This window comes from Hoplias malabaricus, chromosome 15 (assembly GCF_029633855.1).
Source record: "Hoplias malabaricus isolate fHopMal1 chromosome 15, fHopMal1.hap1, whole genome shotgun sequence".
Classification (NCBI taxonomy): Eukaryota; Metazoa; Chordata; class Actinopteri; order Characiformes; family Erythrinidae; genus Hoplias; species Hoplias malabaricus.
The window spans coordinates 28,358,455-28,374,376 of NC_089814.1; the positions used below are offsets into that span (position 1 = coordinate 28,358,455).

At 36.4% G+C, this 15,922-nt stretch overlaps 1 protein-coding gene across 5 annotated transcripts in view; it reads left to right on the plus strand.

Annotated features, from left to right (window-relative positions):
• tcf7 (transcription factor 7) overlaps positions 1 to 15,922 on the plus strand; it is a 55,383-nt gene that overhangs the window by 27,699 nt on the left and 11,762 nt on the right. For 3 of the 5 annotated variants that reach the window (XM_066645873.1, XM_066645871.1, XM_066645872.1), the window contains exons 4-5: positions 6,346 to 6,472; positions 12,305 to 12,392. In XM_066645873.1, coding sequence (XP_066501970.1) covers positions 6,346 to 6,472; positions 12,305 to 12,392 — 215 coding nt within the window. Of the gene's footprint in view, positions 1 to 6,345; positions 6,473 to 12,304; positions 12,393 to 14,742; positions 14,830 to 15,922 lie in introns of all 5 variants that reach the window. The other 2 variants (XM_066645869.1, XM_066645870.1) reach the window with 1 other exon arrangement.

Sequence of the window (15,922 nt, forward strand, 5' to 3'; positions counted from 1 at the left end):
TCATTTTGGGCCAGCACAAATACACATCCTGTAAGGAAAACATGGACTTAGCCTGGCTCGAATTGATTTATTATTTTAATTTTACGTGGAAATATGGTATATTGAGCAATTGTGCACATAAATAAATGCATGCAAGACTGAGGTTCTGGAGGGAATTTGAAGTCCTTAACCACTTTGGGGAAGCCCAAATACACATCTGATAGACAGTACTCGTCTCCCCCTGTAGGGAAAACATGGATTTAGCCTGGCCCAAACTGATTTTATACTTTAATTTTAAGTGGAAACATGGCATATTGAGCAATTGTGCACAAAACAATTATTGTGAGACTGAGATTCAGGAGGGAATTTGAGGTCCTTAATTACTTTGGGCCAGCACAAATACACATGCTAAACACAGATCTAGTCTCCCCCTGTAAGGAAAACATGGACGTAGCCTGGCGCGAACTGATTTTATACTTTAATAATAACTGGAAACATGGCATATTGAGCAATTGTTCACACAAATAAACACAGGCACGACTGAAGTTCTGGAGGGAATTTGATACAGTCTCTTAAATGTAATAAGTTAAGGTGAACCTAAATGCTTGTATACAAAATATTGTGAATACAAAGCAAGGATCTGCCTTCTAAAATAGCATTTATGGTTGAAAATAACACCAGTCTTGACTAGTCTAAAATTTTAAGATGGTTTAGACAAGTACAAGTACAAGTACATTCTTGTAAAGGCAGGGAAAATGGAGGCGGCTCTTTCTATTTTTGCCTTTCACGTAACTAGGTTAATGTTTAGTGACATCACATACATTTGGTTAGTGTGGTTTAATTGGATAAAGTGGAATAACAGTTGCTTCAAAATTTCAAAAGCTATAGCGCTAGCTTCAGCTCTTAAGATGGAACAGAGAATTCAAGAAACTGGTGATTAAGGCCAATAAGACTCGTGAATGGACACATGTAAGCTGAAACGAAATGCTTGACTACGAAAACTGTGAATAAGAAGCCAAGATCTGCCTCCTAAACAAAATGGTCGTTTGGTATGGTGGAAGGGAAAATTGCTAAGTAACACCAGCCTTCTCTCGTAGAAATATTTAAGGTGGATTTGGACATTAAAGGCTTGTAAATGCAGGGAAATGGCGGCCGCATATTCACTGTTTTTTTTGCATAGATACATGTTTTATTGAAATGATGAACACTTTAAATGTGTTGATTATAACACACACTTCTTAGCTATTACATTCCAAAGTTCTTAAACTTGTCCCATGCTTGTTCATTCAGCTCTTGTCACTGTTTTCAAACTGTATTATAGTTCTGATTTTAAACGTTCGGTGTCAGTATTACCGATTGCTTATGAAAGAAAATCTGTCTCATCAGACTTTGAAATATTACCACCTTTGAATTTGTAGCACTGGTCTATCGAATTTGAGCAACTTCTAAATATATTATTTGAATTTTTTTAAGCTTGAAAGGTTCAAAGGTGGTAATATTTCAAAGTCTGATTAAACAGATCTGCTTCCATAATTGCTCCTTTTTTTCCCCTTTGTTTTGTTTTTCTACCTGTAGAAAACCTGTTGTTTGTTTTTTTATAGTTTTTTTTGTAAAACAGCAGCTCTTTGTGGCTTTGTTTAATCTGTACCCCCTGGTTAAAGCTTAGCCCCCCTAATCATTAATCTCTAGTGATTAATAGACGAGTCATGAGTTTTGTTTGGTTTATTTTTTACTAATGTGTTTATTAGCAGCCCTTATGTTTAACAAAATATATAAAAAACTAAAAACATTAGTTATTATATTCCATTTCAGTCATGACATTTCTAATCTTTGCATATGTGTGCAAGCAGATTACTTTATTTCCAAGTAATATTATATATAGATGAAGGGTTTTTTTCTGAAACTGTAAGGTATTTCCCTCTGGCACAAAGGCTGGTTTAAGAAATACCCAGCAAATTCAAACAACACCATAAGTAGAGGTTTCGGTATGACACCTAAAGCTTTCTCAGCATGATTGAAACATTTATTTGAGACTAAATGATGGAGTATTTTCCCATTATTTTTCCCCTTTGTTTCCTTTCTGGATTTCCTTTTATCTGATGTAACAGCAATTTAATTTCTTATACAACTGGCTGTCAGAATATGTAAAAGTTAACTCTTGATAATTCTTATGATAATTGAGAGTATAATTGCAGCATTAATTAAGTATGCAAATTTGTCTATATAATTAAATTAATTCAATATTCTGATTCATCATACTGTTATACTGCTGTTAAATTATCCCCAGAACATAATAAACTAGATGAATCCTGTAAGAGTTAAATGAACAATGGTTATTTTATGCTGTTAGTACATGCATCGTGTATTGTGTTGATAACCACGAGGACAGGGAAGTGTGTTTGCTGTTGAATTTATGACATTTGCAGTAGTATTTGTTTCCCAAAAATGATTTGTCATATTTTTTTCTCTGTATAGTGTAAACAAAGCTATTAATCACGTTGATACATTTATTGGAAGGTCAACACATTTTCTTGCAGATCTTTTTTCATTATATAGTTAATTTTTTTATAGAGTTTACTTGTTTACATGTTTACACATAGTTAATTACATGAAGGTCACCGTTTAAATCAGTTAACACAGTTTACAAATAAAGAAACAAAAAATGGCTGAATGTTGTGATTGTTGAATGATTTTATTTTATTTTTTTATTTATTTTGGACTTGCCTTTTGATCAACTGAATAATTCAGTGGGTAGAAAAAAAGGACTTTCCAGAATGCAGCACATCCTTATATTGCATAGGTTTTTGATCTGGAAAAGTGTCTTTATGGAAGTTTTTATGGGAAATATCAGAATACACAGACCAGACTTTACCAGATGTGTCTTAAGATTTCAGGTTACACTTATTAAGTAAGACAAAATTAGTTCACATCAGCAATTGAAATATGAGTAAATTTGGGAATTTGTCTTTAGCTGTTAGAGAAACATATAGGATAATGTAAAATATGCAGTATTATTGTAAAAAAATGTGATTGTGTTGGCTCTAACATTGTTCTATTGGTCCATGAAAAGACATGTTGTTTTAGCAGAGAAGCATTTTGCTACACTGTAACAAAATTTTTTTTTGTTTGTTTTTGGTAAAATCATTATGTCAATAATGATTGGTAACAGGGAGATAGACGGTGAGGGTCAACCTTACCATTTTTTGTCAATGGTTGTCAAAAATGATCAGTGATTGTATTACTGGGTTATGGTCCCTCTAGAGGGAATCTGAGGGTGGAGAATTAGAGTGGGATCAGGTGGGGGCGCAGAGGCAAAGATTGGTTTTAGTGTGTTTAAACATGCCTGCATTGTTATGTCTGCAGTTCCTTTGATGTTGTCCAAACCTCCAACTAAGTGGCGCTTATTTTCTTCATCTCAGAGATGCCAAATCATTTCCAGATTGCAGCACAGTGCCAGAATAGAATTGTTGTCACTCAAAAAGTTTGAGAGCAGGCAAAGGCTGAAGGCATTCTAGTTTGTAACACGTAACTTGTTAATTTAGTCTGTAATCTTGTCAAATTTTCAATCATTGCTTTAATTGTGAAATTTGAATTTAAATTAAATTGACCCCAATTCTAATAAACCCACGCACATTTACACTCAAGAAAACAGGAGTAGATACAGATGTTTAAAAGACCACTGTGGAATTTTTTCTAATCTCACTTTCACTCAGACAGGAAATTGACTTTTTTTCTGTTACTGTAATCCTGAGCACAAACAAATCAGCTTCTCACATGAAAATACACTGCCAATTTGTGCAACCAAGATTATTTAGGACTTTCTCAGAACTGCACAAAAAAATTAGGGATAAAGCTATCTTGTTCTTTAGTATATTTCTATGAGCAAAATATTTATATTTCCTTACATTCATCTGTGTTGTGCTGCATTCTGCTAAAGTTTGTGCAGTGCCTTGTCCCCATCTTTACCTTGTTGATTGAACAAGTGTGGGCAGCTTTGAAAGCTGATGACTAACTTTGTTCTCCCACAGAGTGACTGATACTCAGACCACACAGCTGAAAACCAAATGCCTAGGACTCAAAATGTCTTTCTGTTGTCTAGTGCAAGCCATGGTGAGCCTCCAGGGAAGCAATATTAGTCACAACAGTCCCCAGAAATGATAATAAAATATCTCAAATAAAAGACTTAGTTAATCCTATTTGACAAAAAAAATTCACAATTTGAAATGTGTAAGAATGGTCTGAATATACACATTTACTGCAATTTTGCCATAATTTTTTCTGGGTTTTTTGGTTTGTTTTTGTGTCAACAATTATTAAATATCTCTATGGGCTTAGGATTGCAGTGAATTATTGAGGGACAGTGTGGCCCATCTGATGAACTCCCAGAGGGTCTTCTGTGACTAATGCCACAATGTGTATCTTTAAAGGCTACTCAGTGGATTGTTTAGCTAAGTTCATTTTTATTGCTTGGCCATTTTCAAAACTATGATAACTTGAACATTTAAATTTAGCAGACTGTTTGATTATTAATATGTAAATTTGTACTATATTATGTAGTATGCCCAGATCCACTTATGACTCGAGTAAACAAATGAGATAAACCTTCAGTAGGTGGTCATAAGGAGCTTTCACAAATTCAGCCACTTAAATGGCTCCATAAAAAAGAAAGAAATCTATTCACACAAAGTGATTGCTAACCATTCATATGGGGATGTGAAAACACCTTATGTGTAAAATGTATCTGTGCTCAAACGGGAGATTAAAGACATGGCTCTCAAAGCAGCACTGTGTTCCCAAAAGGTCCTCTAATTTCCTCATCAAAAAAAGCTACTTGCATTTTTTAAACCAAAGAATACATTACACCACAAAGTGTTTCATCTACATTCTAAGTGATTTGAAGAGCCAGTGGATCATGGTGTTCTGCACTGCAACAGAACCATGATTAATTTCCTAGTGATCCTGTCTAACACTTTCTTTTGTTAAAAGCCTAATTCTTCATCAAATACAGGATAAAACGGATACCTTATGCTAATACATTTTGCTTGATTACAAAATGAGATGACATATGATAAATGACACTCTGCTCTGATACCTAATTGGAATTTTGCTTTGATGCTATATTGACAAAAAGATCACTATTTTGGTTTCATGTTGTATCTTTTACCTACAGAAATTTGATCATTTTAAATTGGGGATGGTGAGGTGGGGTATCCTTAAATTGAAGGGGTTTTATAATAATATGTTAGAGAAGTATGCTTATTTAAAATCAACAAGATTGCGTAAGTGAGAACCGAACATGAAAAACCACTTCAAGAGCTAATTGCTTTTAAGGAAGGGAAAACCATTAAGAAACATCAGTGTACAATTGTGCAGCTATTATGTTTCAGGGAAATAGCATACAATCCCCAATCCTTTGAACAGGGCAGACTACGGATCTCCACAAACACAGCTGCGAATATGTGTTCTGTGAATGAGAATCTGGAAAAAAAACGAGAAACTAAATAAATAACATTGAAATTAATTTAACCTTTACAATTTTCACACCTAAAGTGTCCTTTCTCATTGGAAATGTTTATCCATGGAACCAAACATCTTCCTTCTATGGCATTGCAACATATCCTTGGATCTAAATAGCAAGATCAACTGAGAAACTGGTTTATTTGATCTTTGTACTCTCTTTGTATATACTCACGAAATCCCACAGCAGGATTTTTTGGGCTATGTGAACAGGTACGGATGGGAGAGTATTGAAAGTAGATTTTTAATGTGCCTCAGTAGATAAGAAGAGACTGGCAGGGAATGATAAGGCATTCACTTTGTAAACCAGCAGGGAGTCAAAGACCCCACTTTCTCCATCATTTGCTGTCAACTTCTCAAGTGAACAAGTGAAGGAATTAATTTGTCATGATTATGTACATTTGTTTGAAAACAGCACATCTGCCAGATTTCAGAATAAATATGCTATCTTTCTGATTGTGTCATTTTCAGATTCTCTTTCCTGTTTTTACACATAAACAGTTAGGAAGAAAAGTGAGCAGTTACGTGTCCAAATAATGTGGCCACCAGCAACATTGAAAACGTTGAAAAATATCGTGTCAAAATCATGCTTTTAGAATTAGTAATAAATGGACTCTCACAAGTTATTGAAAGCCATTTGTAAACAGAAACATGAAAGCATTCAAGACCCCATGCAGGCTTTCTTGATCTTCAAAGGCTATCAATCAAATGGACCCAACTTGCATTGATTCTCTCAGTCAAAGATATTGGAGCAAAATTTATACAACATAAGTACTGTGTTTTGCCAAATGCCATGGTTAAACTGACTCCTGTGTTGTTGTTTTTTTTGTGTGTGAATATGTTCTGCAGGCTAACAAAGTATCAGTGGTACAACAGCCTCATGGGATGCACCCGCTCACGTCACTTCTGCCATACCACAATGAACATTTCAACCCCAGTCCTCCACACATGCCCACAGACATGAGCCAGAAACCAGGTTTGTGAGTCTCTTGTTTATATCTGCATGTGCATTCACTCCTAACCCATTGAACAAACATCTGAGAGTCGTTATAAGAGATATAAAAACAACCTTCAGAAGACTTCATCAGTTTTAAAAAGTGATGTTTGTTATTATAAAAGAGTTGTGTTTCTAAATTTTGACTGAACGTACCATTTTCAAAGTTGCTCTATAATGCATTTAATATGTGCCCCAGAGTCTTTGACTTGTCTTGTCGTTGTACAGCATAATTGCTGGAAACAGTCCTGATATTGTCATTAATTGGTCAATTAATTATATTAAAATACACCTGTTCATATTTTTGAAGGTGAGATTATACATTAAGTTAAAATATCTTCAGTTTGGCTCATAAAAATGTGTGTTTGCTCAATCTGTTGTCTCCATTTTTTTGTAATTTCTTATAAATATATCTTGAATTTTTATTTTTTTGCTGTCTGTTGTACAGTTTTTTCTTCTCATTTCCCTCTTATGTCCCCTGTTGACATTTTCACAACAACTAAAGGAGAAGTATGTTACTGATGTAGGCAACCACTATGGCTGACCTTGGAATGTTTAATGGAAAGCCTTTGATTTTTAACATAGCAAGAAACCAGAGGTGGTCACACAGAGACATAAGTTTCTCTTGACCCTCAGTTTTGGTGCAATGACACATGATTCAAGCAGTCACTTACACTCTTATATATCTGATTTTGCCCAGCTTAAGACTGGTTGTACACTTAGTTCTCTGGTATTATAAATCCCATTTCCAAAAATATTGGGACAATATGCAAATTGTAAATAAAAACTATATGTGATGATGTTCAAATAATTTAATCTCTATCTTTAATTGAAATTTTGCAGAGGCAAATGTTGAAACAGGGAAAGTTTAGTTTTTTTTTTAAATATTTGCCCATTTGCCCAGTGACGCATGCCATGAGCACAAATGCACCCCCATACTATTACAAATGCTGGCCTTTGAACTGTGGAACCTACTTTGAATTTAAGTTCTAAATCGCATTGATAAAATTCTGCAAAAGCCTGAACCCTCAGACAATAGATTTGAAAAGTGTTTCTGAATGCTTGCAGTGATTTCCACTACATAAACTTCTCTGTTTTTATTGCACCTGAGAGCCCGAATGTCAAAGCCAACAATATTTGTTTTAGTCCTTGTCCCTTGCATATAGAGATTTTTCTGTATTTTCTGAATCTTTTAATGATATTATGTATATAATATAGGGCAGCACTGTGGCAGGTAGTGTCACAGCTGTCTGTGAGGAGTTTGGTGCGTTTTCCCTGTGTCCATGTGGGTTTCCTCCGGTTGCTCCAGTTTCTTCCCACAGTCCCAAAAACACACTTTGGTAGGTGGATTGGCGACTCAAAAGTGTCCCTAGGTGTGAGTGAATGTGAGAGTGTGTGTGTCGCCCTGTGAAGGACTGGTGCCCCCTCCAGGGTGTGTTCCTGCCTTGCGCCCAGTGATTCCGGGTAGCCTCCGGACCCATCGTGACCCTGAATTGGATAAGCGGTTTCAGACAATGAATCAATGAATCAATGTATATAATATCATTAAAAGCTGAGGTTGCCCAGTAGGGAGGCCAGGGGGTAGTGTCAGACAGCGAATTCCTGGTAGCCAAGCAGCCCATGTAACCCAGTCAGGCTCAGCCTGTAAATGCAATGTGGGAAGACCATGTGGACCCAACCACCTGTAAGGTCCACAATAAGGATGTGGTGATATGCCCATTCTAAACAGTGTGGGGGCCAAAGGGTCCTTGGCAGCATGGACCCCAGTGGAAAGTTCTTTAGGAGTTTGAGAGGTACCAGGTAGGTATTGCTGGTCTCACCTCTAAGCCAGACTCCTTGATAGGGCGTGGTCTCATAACTACTCAGGAGTTCCACAAGGTGAAAGGTGCCTGGTGTTTTCCCGGTAAATGTTGAGTATTGCCTCAATGTATCTTTGGCTTGCAGAGAGGAAGAGAGGAATCCATTCACTGACTCCATTGTTTTTCCAGGGCATTCCCCTATTGTTAATATGGACAGGGTGAAGATTTTCAAATACAGTTCCATAAATCAGTAAAGCTTTACCTACCTAGACTTTTATAATTTGCTTGCCCTGACTGCCAGAAATAACTGAAAAAAATGTGCAATATGCTGTACACTTTTGTTCTGTTTCATAATTTTCAGAAGTGTTTTTTTTTTTTGTTGCAACAATTTCAGTATTTTGTTTAGCTTAAATTGATGATATCCTCTGAGGAAGCTGCGGAATATAATTCAATAAAACTCAGCTGCCTATTGTATTGTATAAGATTCCTTCAGTGGCAGCAATCATAACTTGTCATAAAGTGTTCAGGAATGTACTTCTTCAGAAACTGCCTCAGAGGCAGCCTCCGAGGTAGTGAGTTACATTATCCTCCATTCAAATTTGGAGCACTTCCAACAAATTATGAAACAGAACAGTACTGTAATACAGTAGCTCCACCCACAAGTTGACGGAGAGTCTGATATATTTAGTGCCTTAAGCTGGCATCACTTGCATTCTGATTGGCTATTTGCCTCCTTCTACATGTCATGCCAAAATAGATGACTTGTGATTGGTCCTTTTGCATGTCAGTCAAAATCCTTTTCCTGCAGTAGTAGGTAGTTCTTGGCCATGTTAAGTTCCAAAAGGCACCAGACTCTCACCCCTTCCTGTTGGCTGGTATCAATTTACGTTCCTTCATTCTTTTATAACCTTCAATATAAAACTGTGTAAAATAAAAGAACATAATATAAGACCTGGAAATTAAACTGGGTGTATGAAATCTATAATTCATCTTGAATATGGCACAACTATTTCCCTTACTAAAGGTACCAAATATGTACCCTTGAGGGTACCACCACAATGACAGCAAAAGGTACCACCACAGTGACAATTTTTGTCAGTGTACAGCACATCCCTACATCACATATCTCAGCCTTCCTGGAAAGTCTATGCCAAGGTAATTGCAAATCAAATCTTGGTGCCACATCCAGAGTATTCTGGGTAGGCCCCAGACATACGGCAACTCTAAATCAGAAAAGGGCCTCAGATGGGGTTAGGAAATATGGCAGAAATATATCATGAAACTAAAACACATTTCACAGTACACAATACATACTGAAATATCTTTAAAACTAGACACAATGCTGTAGTCAGGTCATATTTTACAACTTCAAGTAACAACTAGTCACGATTATTTTTTCATATTTTAACATGATGCACGCCACTAAATCAAGATAAACATGATTACATTTGCTCCATATTTAATTAAACAAGCATTTGGTCAGTGTTTTACTTATACAACAATATGCTCAGAAAAATGTATTTATCACATTAACAAAAATTTATCATGATAACAATAAAATAATCATCATACTGACAACCTCTAGAACTAGACACCAAAAGATTAGCATGAAGTGTAAAGTCAGCATCCTGGAGGTTGTTTCACTGCTACAGGGAGCCTCCAGCATTCCAGTAATTCTTGAAGCAGTGCCGGGCACCCCACTGCACAAGCCATCCCACACACGAGAGAACAGAATTACACACATACATATGCACACACCCAAGAGCTGGAAGCAATTAGAAAGACAGTCACAGACAAATCTCAATCTGCTGCAAGGACCATTCAGCACAACTGGTAAATATACTAATAATGCCAGAATATACAGACTATCCAGATCACAAAATAGATGAAAGTGGACACAATCTACAGTCAGGGGTTTAGGTGGTTGCATTCAAAACACATTTGGTAAACAAAGACTAAATATACACTTAAATAAAGAGAAATGCAGTTAAATTACTTAATACAAATCTGTACTTCATGATTAAATAATTACAGTCACATGATCATGTAGTGATATTGACAGACCTAAATTTACATGGAAAAGCTTTACATAGTTAATAAAGGCTAAATATTTTTTCTTCCTGTAGTGATGTACAGGTATTGTCTTTCCATTATGTGTGGCCCAGTAGGCAGAGTGAGAAACAGCCTTTTAAAGCTTATGTTTTCTGAGTGTGTCAAAAGTGCCACAGCTGGAATTCCCCTGCTGAGCTTCTGCTCAAACTCCTGTCTTGGTCAGACAGCAGTGACCATACCTGGGGCACTTTGATTCACCTGTAATAAGAGGCTCTCGACCAGCTCCTTCTTGAATGTGTCTGTGTATTAGTATAGATGTTAAAGGACTTAATGTCCTTTTCCCTGCCTTATGCAAGTGGATTGAATTTGTCTTTTCTCCATAGAAATATATCCTAGTTGTAAGAGAGCATGCTCTTTGTCTTTATTAATCTGTTTCACTTTCTCACTTTATGCCACTTGATGTGTGTGTGTGTGTGTTGGTGTGTGATCAGTCAGACATGACCAGATTCACCAACTGTAACCCACCACACTTACAAGATGAACGTTTAACATGTGTTTCGGTCAATGTAGTCATTATTGTATTGACAGTACATGAAGGTAAAGTACAGGGGGAAATGAAAAAAGCTTTAACTTTTGTTACTGTAGATTTAGAAGTTTGCTTTACTGAATAGACCATACATAATAAAACTATTGTTGGAGTTTTCTTTTTGGGATACTGTCCAGTCATCTCAAACTCAGAGGTGCTTTCACTTTCTTTGGTTTGGCAAACATAACAAAATATGCTCTATACTGAAGTTATTTTAAGACTGCTTATGTGTCATTTAAAAACTGCTAAACTACTAAACAGCAACCATTGACAAGAATTTCCCTCTGTCTGAATTAGAAAGCCCTTTCAACACCTGATAACACTGAACAAATTCAAGAAATCTAATGCACAACAAAAACTGCCCTTTCAATTTTTTAAGCAGATATTAGTCAGCAAAGTCCTTTAAAACCCTTAAAGCCTGTTTTGGTCAAAGACATATTAGGCTTGAGGACACTGTGTTTTCGCAGGTAGAAGAGAATGAGGATCGGCCATTTCTAAGTAGAATGACTTTGTAAAGAGAGACAGACAGAGCAGGTTGACTCAGTCACATTCCATCTAAACAGATTTATAGAGGGTTGAGTCCAGAAACATGCCTGAAGCATTGGTAAATTACAATAATCAAGTGGCATTCTTCTGTACAAACACAGGTTGCCTTCAGGTTATGCTTAAATGCTAGGTGCTCTCTGCTGACAAATGACTTCCTTTCGAAACACACAGAGATACATTTTTTGTTTTTGACATGGTACTATGTATTTTTTGAACGACTTAATTTGACAAGCTAATTGAATCAAACTTATTTAATATATATTTACTTACCCATGTTCCTTTTACTATTCACCACCAGGTAGCATTATTCAACAGTAACATTTACAAAGAAAATTAATGGCTTGCTCACTTAAAAGTGTTTTTTTTTTTTTGGAACAAATACATTTGCTGGTTTGCAATAGATGCAATGCAGCTTTCACTGTTACTATGTAATAGCCTAAAGCTTCTGCTTACTGTTATTAATAACTACTTAATTTTTGCAGTGCCTTAAACATGGTTTGAAACTCTTAGATTTTAATGTTATCTAAACAAATTTTTTCTGTAACAAAACAGAGTTGGAAACTGTGGTTCCAAATTTTGAACAGTTTAATTTGTAATGTTTACATTTGTGATGAAAATGCTCTTTTCTAAAATGTACCAAATGTATACTAATGTATAGTAAGAAAAAGGTTATTTATCTTCAGTGGCTACCTGACCTAGCTGAGAAGTGACTGACCTTTGAGATTAGCCAGCATAATAGTAGGTTCCCAGCCTATTAATAATGCCTTTGCTGTTGCAAGACTCCTTAGTTACCATACCCCACCCCAACATTTTCATTCCTATGCTTTGCAGGAGTTCACAGACATCAGTCCCAGGACCTCTCCAGCTTCTACTCCCTGCCCCCAGGTGGAGTTGGCCAAATCACCCCATCCATGAGCTGGTATGTTACAAAAATTATACATTAGTAGCAATAAGTGAGATATATTTTGGGTGAAGTAAGGCCATTATTTCAACAGTTATAACCACAAAGTTTCTTCCTTCATATAAATATGCTGAATATATCCTGAAAATTTAATTGAGACAAACAGATAGTGCTATGTAGTATTTAAAGGAGCAATCTGTAACATTGACACCAATTGTCCAAAATCGGAACTATACTGCAGTTTCAAAACAGTGGAGAGAGCTGTCTACCTCTTCCCCCTCCTCCCCAGAAAGTGGAACCCAACAAGCAATAGATAAGTTTAAGAACTTGGGCCATAATAGCTAAGAAGAATGTGCCATAATCAACATATTTACACAGAAAAGTGTTCATCATTTCACTAAAACATCTATTTACACAAAACAAAGTGAATATGTGGCTGCCATTTCCCTGCATTTACAAGTCTTTACTGTCCAAATCCACCTGAAATATTTCGACTAGACAAGACTGGTGTTACTGATCGATTTTCCCTTCCACCATAAATGTCTTTTAGGAGGCAGTTATCCACAACCTTATCTTATCCACAATTTTCGTAGATAAACATTTCACGTGTCTATTTACAAGTCCTAATGGCGTTATCCGCCAGCTTCTTGAATTCTCTCTTCCTCCTTAAGAGCGGAAATTAATGCTATAGCTTTTGAAGCATTTTGGAGCAACTGTTATTCCACTTTATCCATTTAAATCACAAAGACCAATTGTATTATCCAAGCAAATATTCACAATTTTCATATTGAAGCATTTAGTTCCAGCTCAAATGTTTTTTTAAGTCTGTTTAAGCGTGTTATTTGCTTTGTTCTCTAGGTTCATATTGAATACTCATTTCCAACATAAACAGCTATGCTAAGCTAAATGTAGCGCTACGATTTATAAACATAACTCGCTTTGAAACACTTTTTGTTTCCCATTTTATCCATTTAAAACACACAACCAAGTGTACACCATGTCACTAAACCATCTATCTTCTAGTAAAACACTTATATTTGCTGTGTACCATCAAGCTTGATTTCTCCGTTCCACCTTAAATAGGTGAATATGCGTGGCTTTTCACACACACTTATTACTCCTTAAAATGTTTAAAACACACACACACCACAGAGAAACACACATGAATCTGCATCAATTTCTTTAAATCAAACAATGGTATTTACACTTTTCAATCATGTTGTTATCCACCTTCTTTGTATAAAACACACAAAACACAGTCCTAACACCCTTCAAGCGTCACCATGCCTCACTTTCTTTATATAAAACACAGAACCTATTGTGTTTACTTCTTTTAATCTATTCATAGACATCTGTACTATAGTTTTTCAGAAATGATTTGCTGTTACCTGTTCAGGAGAAAATTAGCTAGCTCGGGCTCTGTTCTGTACTGTTGCTGCTTGTAAACTGCCTCCACTTTTCAAACACAGGGCCAGTTTCCTTTCATTTTACTCTGTCTCTTGTCATGGACATTTTTAGAATGGCAGTGGGGCTTTTGGGGCCTGGTAAAGCACAACATTAACTATGTTCAGTTGGTCATTTAATGGCTGCGAGGCACTCTAGACCTGGCCACACGGTGGACTGTAAAATGATTGGACAGAGGGCGGAATGACAGGCAGGACCTCGGAGGGTGGGATCATAGTATCTCTGCACCGGACTGGGTAATTCACAAGGAAAATATACTGCTTTAGCAATGCTGTGAGAGGCAGCAGTGTTTTAACTTTGACTATTTCCTTAGTCTATGATCACACACCCTGGACATTTAATGACTAAGTACAGTAAATATCCTACAGATTGCTCCTTTAAGGGGGGGAATTTGAATTGACTTTGACTTTCTTGTGGTATGTGTGGTGCATTTCTAATATTTTAAACTGAGAACATTTATGCTTTGTCTGAATTTTGCTTTGTGAATAGGCTCTTCATGCAATGATGTTCACATGGTTTACACTAAATCCACAAATTTTCTCAGTTTAATATATTAGAAATGCGCCACACCTACCACACTACAGTACAGAACATGCTTCCTACTGTATGGATAAAAAATATTTGCTAAAAGAGAATGGTAAGACAAATGTAAGTAATGTAAGCCAAATTAAATCAAGTCTGATGGTTTTTCTGGTATTTGGTCACTCACCCATAATGTTTATTTAGCTACAACCTGAGTGTATATTCCTTATCCTAAGGTCAGGATATGACTGGCCAAAGCACAATTTTTTGGTCTATCCTCTGAGCATGATCAGGTCATCTTACTAAATCCAGGTCTTAGGTCTAGGTCTTTAGTCAGGTCAGAATCCTTATCTCTCCTACTTCACCCCACAATAACTTGCAGGCAAAGTCAGCCTGTGTATCCACTCTCCTCGTGTGGCTTCAGGCAGCCCTACTCTTCCAGTCTTCCCAGCAGCTCATCCTACTCCAGGTACAGTATTGAAAGAAACCAGTTTTAAGGCTGGGGTTTCAGTTGGCCTGCAGTGTACCCTATGCCTGCCTGTCATACCTGCTGCCCAGCCAAGCTTGCCCAAGCTTCTGCAATGTCTTTACGTGCAAGTTGCATCAATTTTATGCAATTATGGAAAAGTAGGTCCTAGATTAATCACATCATACATTCCTGTTGTATTACCATGATTATCTGACCAAAGATCTGGATGGAAAACATCCAGGCAATATCATAGACTTGGAGACTAAGACTAAAGCCAGGCTCTCCAGACCCAAGCCTCAAACTGCTGTGTAATACCAAGGCAGGTATCATAGACAAAAGCTTTTTATCTTCTTGGTTTTTTTATTATTATTTGGAGAATGCCAGTGATCAGCAATATGAGGCACTCAGGCTTATTTACATCCTTAAATATTCCCAACAGACAAGAATTGTATTCTTCTCTATATACATAAGAAAAACTGAAGCAATTTTTCATGAGATGTTAAGGGCTTATGAAAACATCACAAGCTCTATATATATATATATATATATATATATTCTATGTAAATTTTCAGACCCTTTTTCTCATGCTGATGCCTTTGAACTTTGTCTCAGCTGTGTGTTTACTTATAGTGCACTGTTCACAATTTTTGTAAGAAGTTATTTTTTAGGTTATGCTTGACTTAGATCATTGCGACAGTTTTGAAGACCAAGAGCAGTTTCCCAGTTCTAACAGATTAAATAATTTAAAAACCTCAAAAAACATAAACGTCTGTGAAATTAACATTTTAGAAGAATAGACCAGGAAAACAAGAAAATAATTATTGCAAGCAAGTTTGCGCTAATAGGTTTTGTAACTGCTTGATGCTCTGTGTGTAAGTCTCATGCTTTGTGTGCAGTCAGCCCCATGACTTATTTTGTGTTGGACGATGGGAGCCTCTGTGCCCAATATTGCAATTGCTGCAGGGCTGCCAAGTGTCTGTAATCCATTGTGGCTTTTCCCATTAGATGTCAGTTCCATTATCAAATCCCTTCTTTGTAATCCAAAACCTCATTTCTATGAACACGTCACATTAATATATTCACAATACGTATT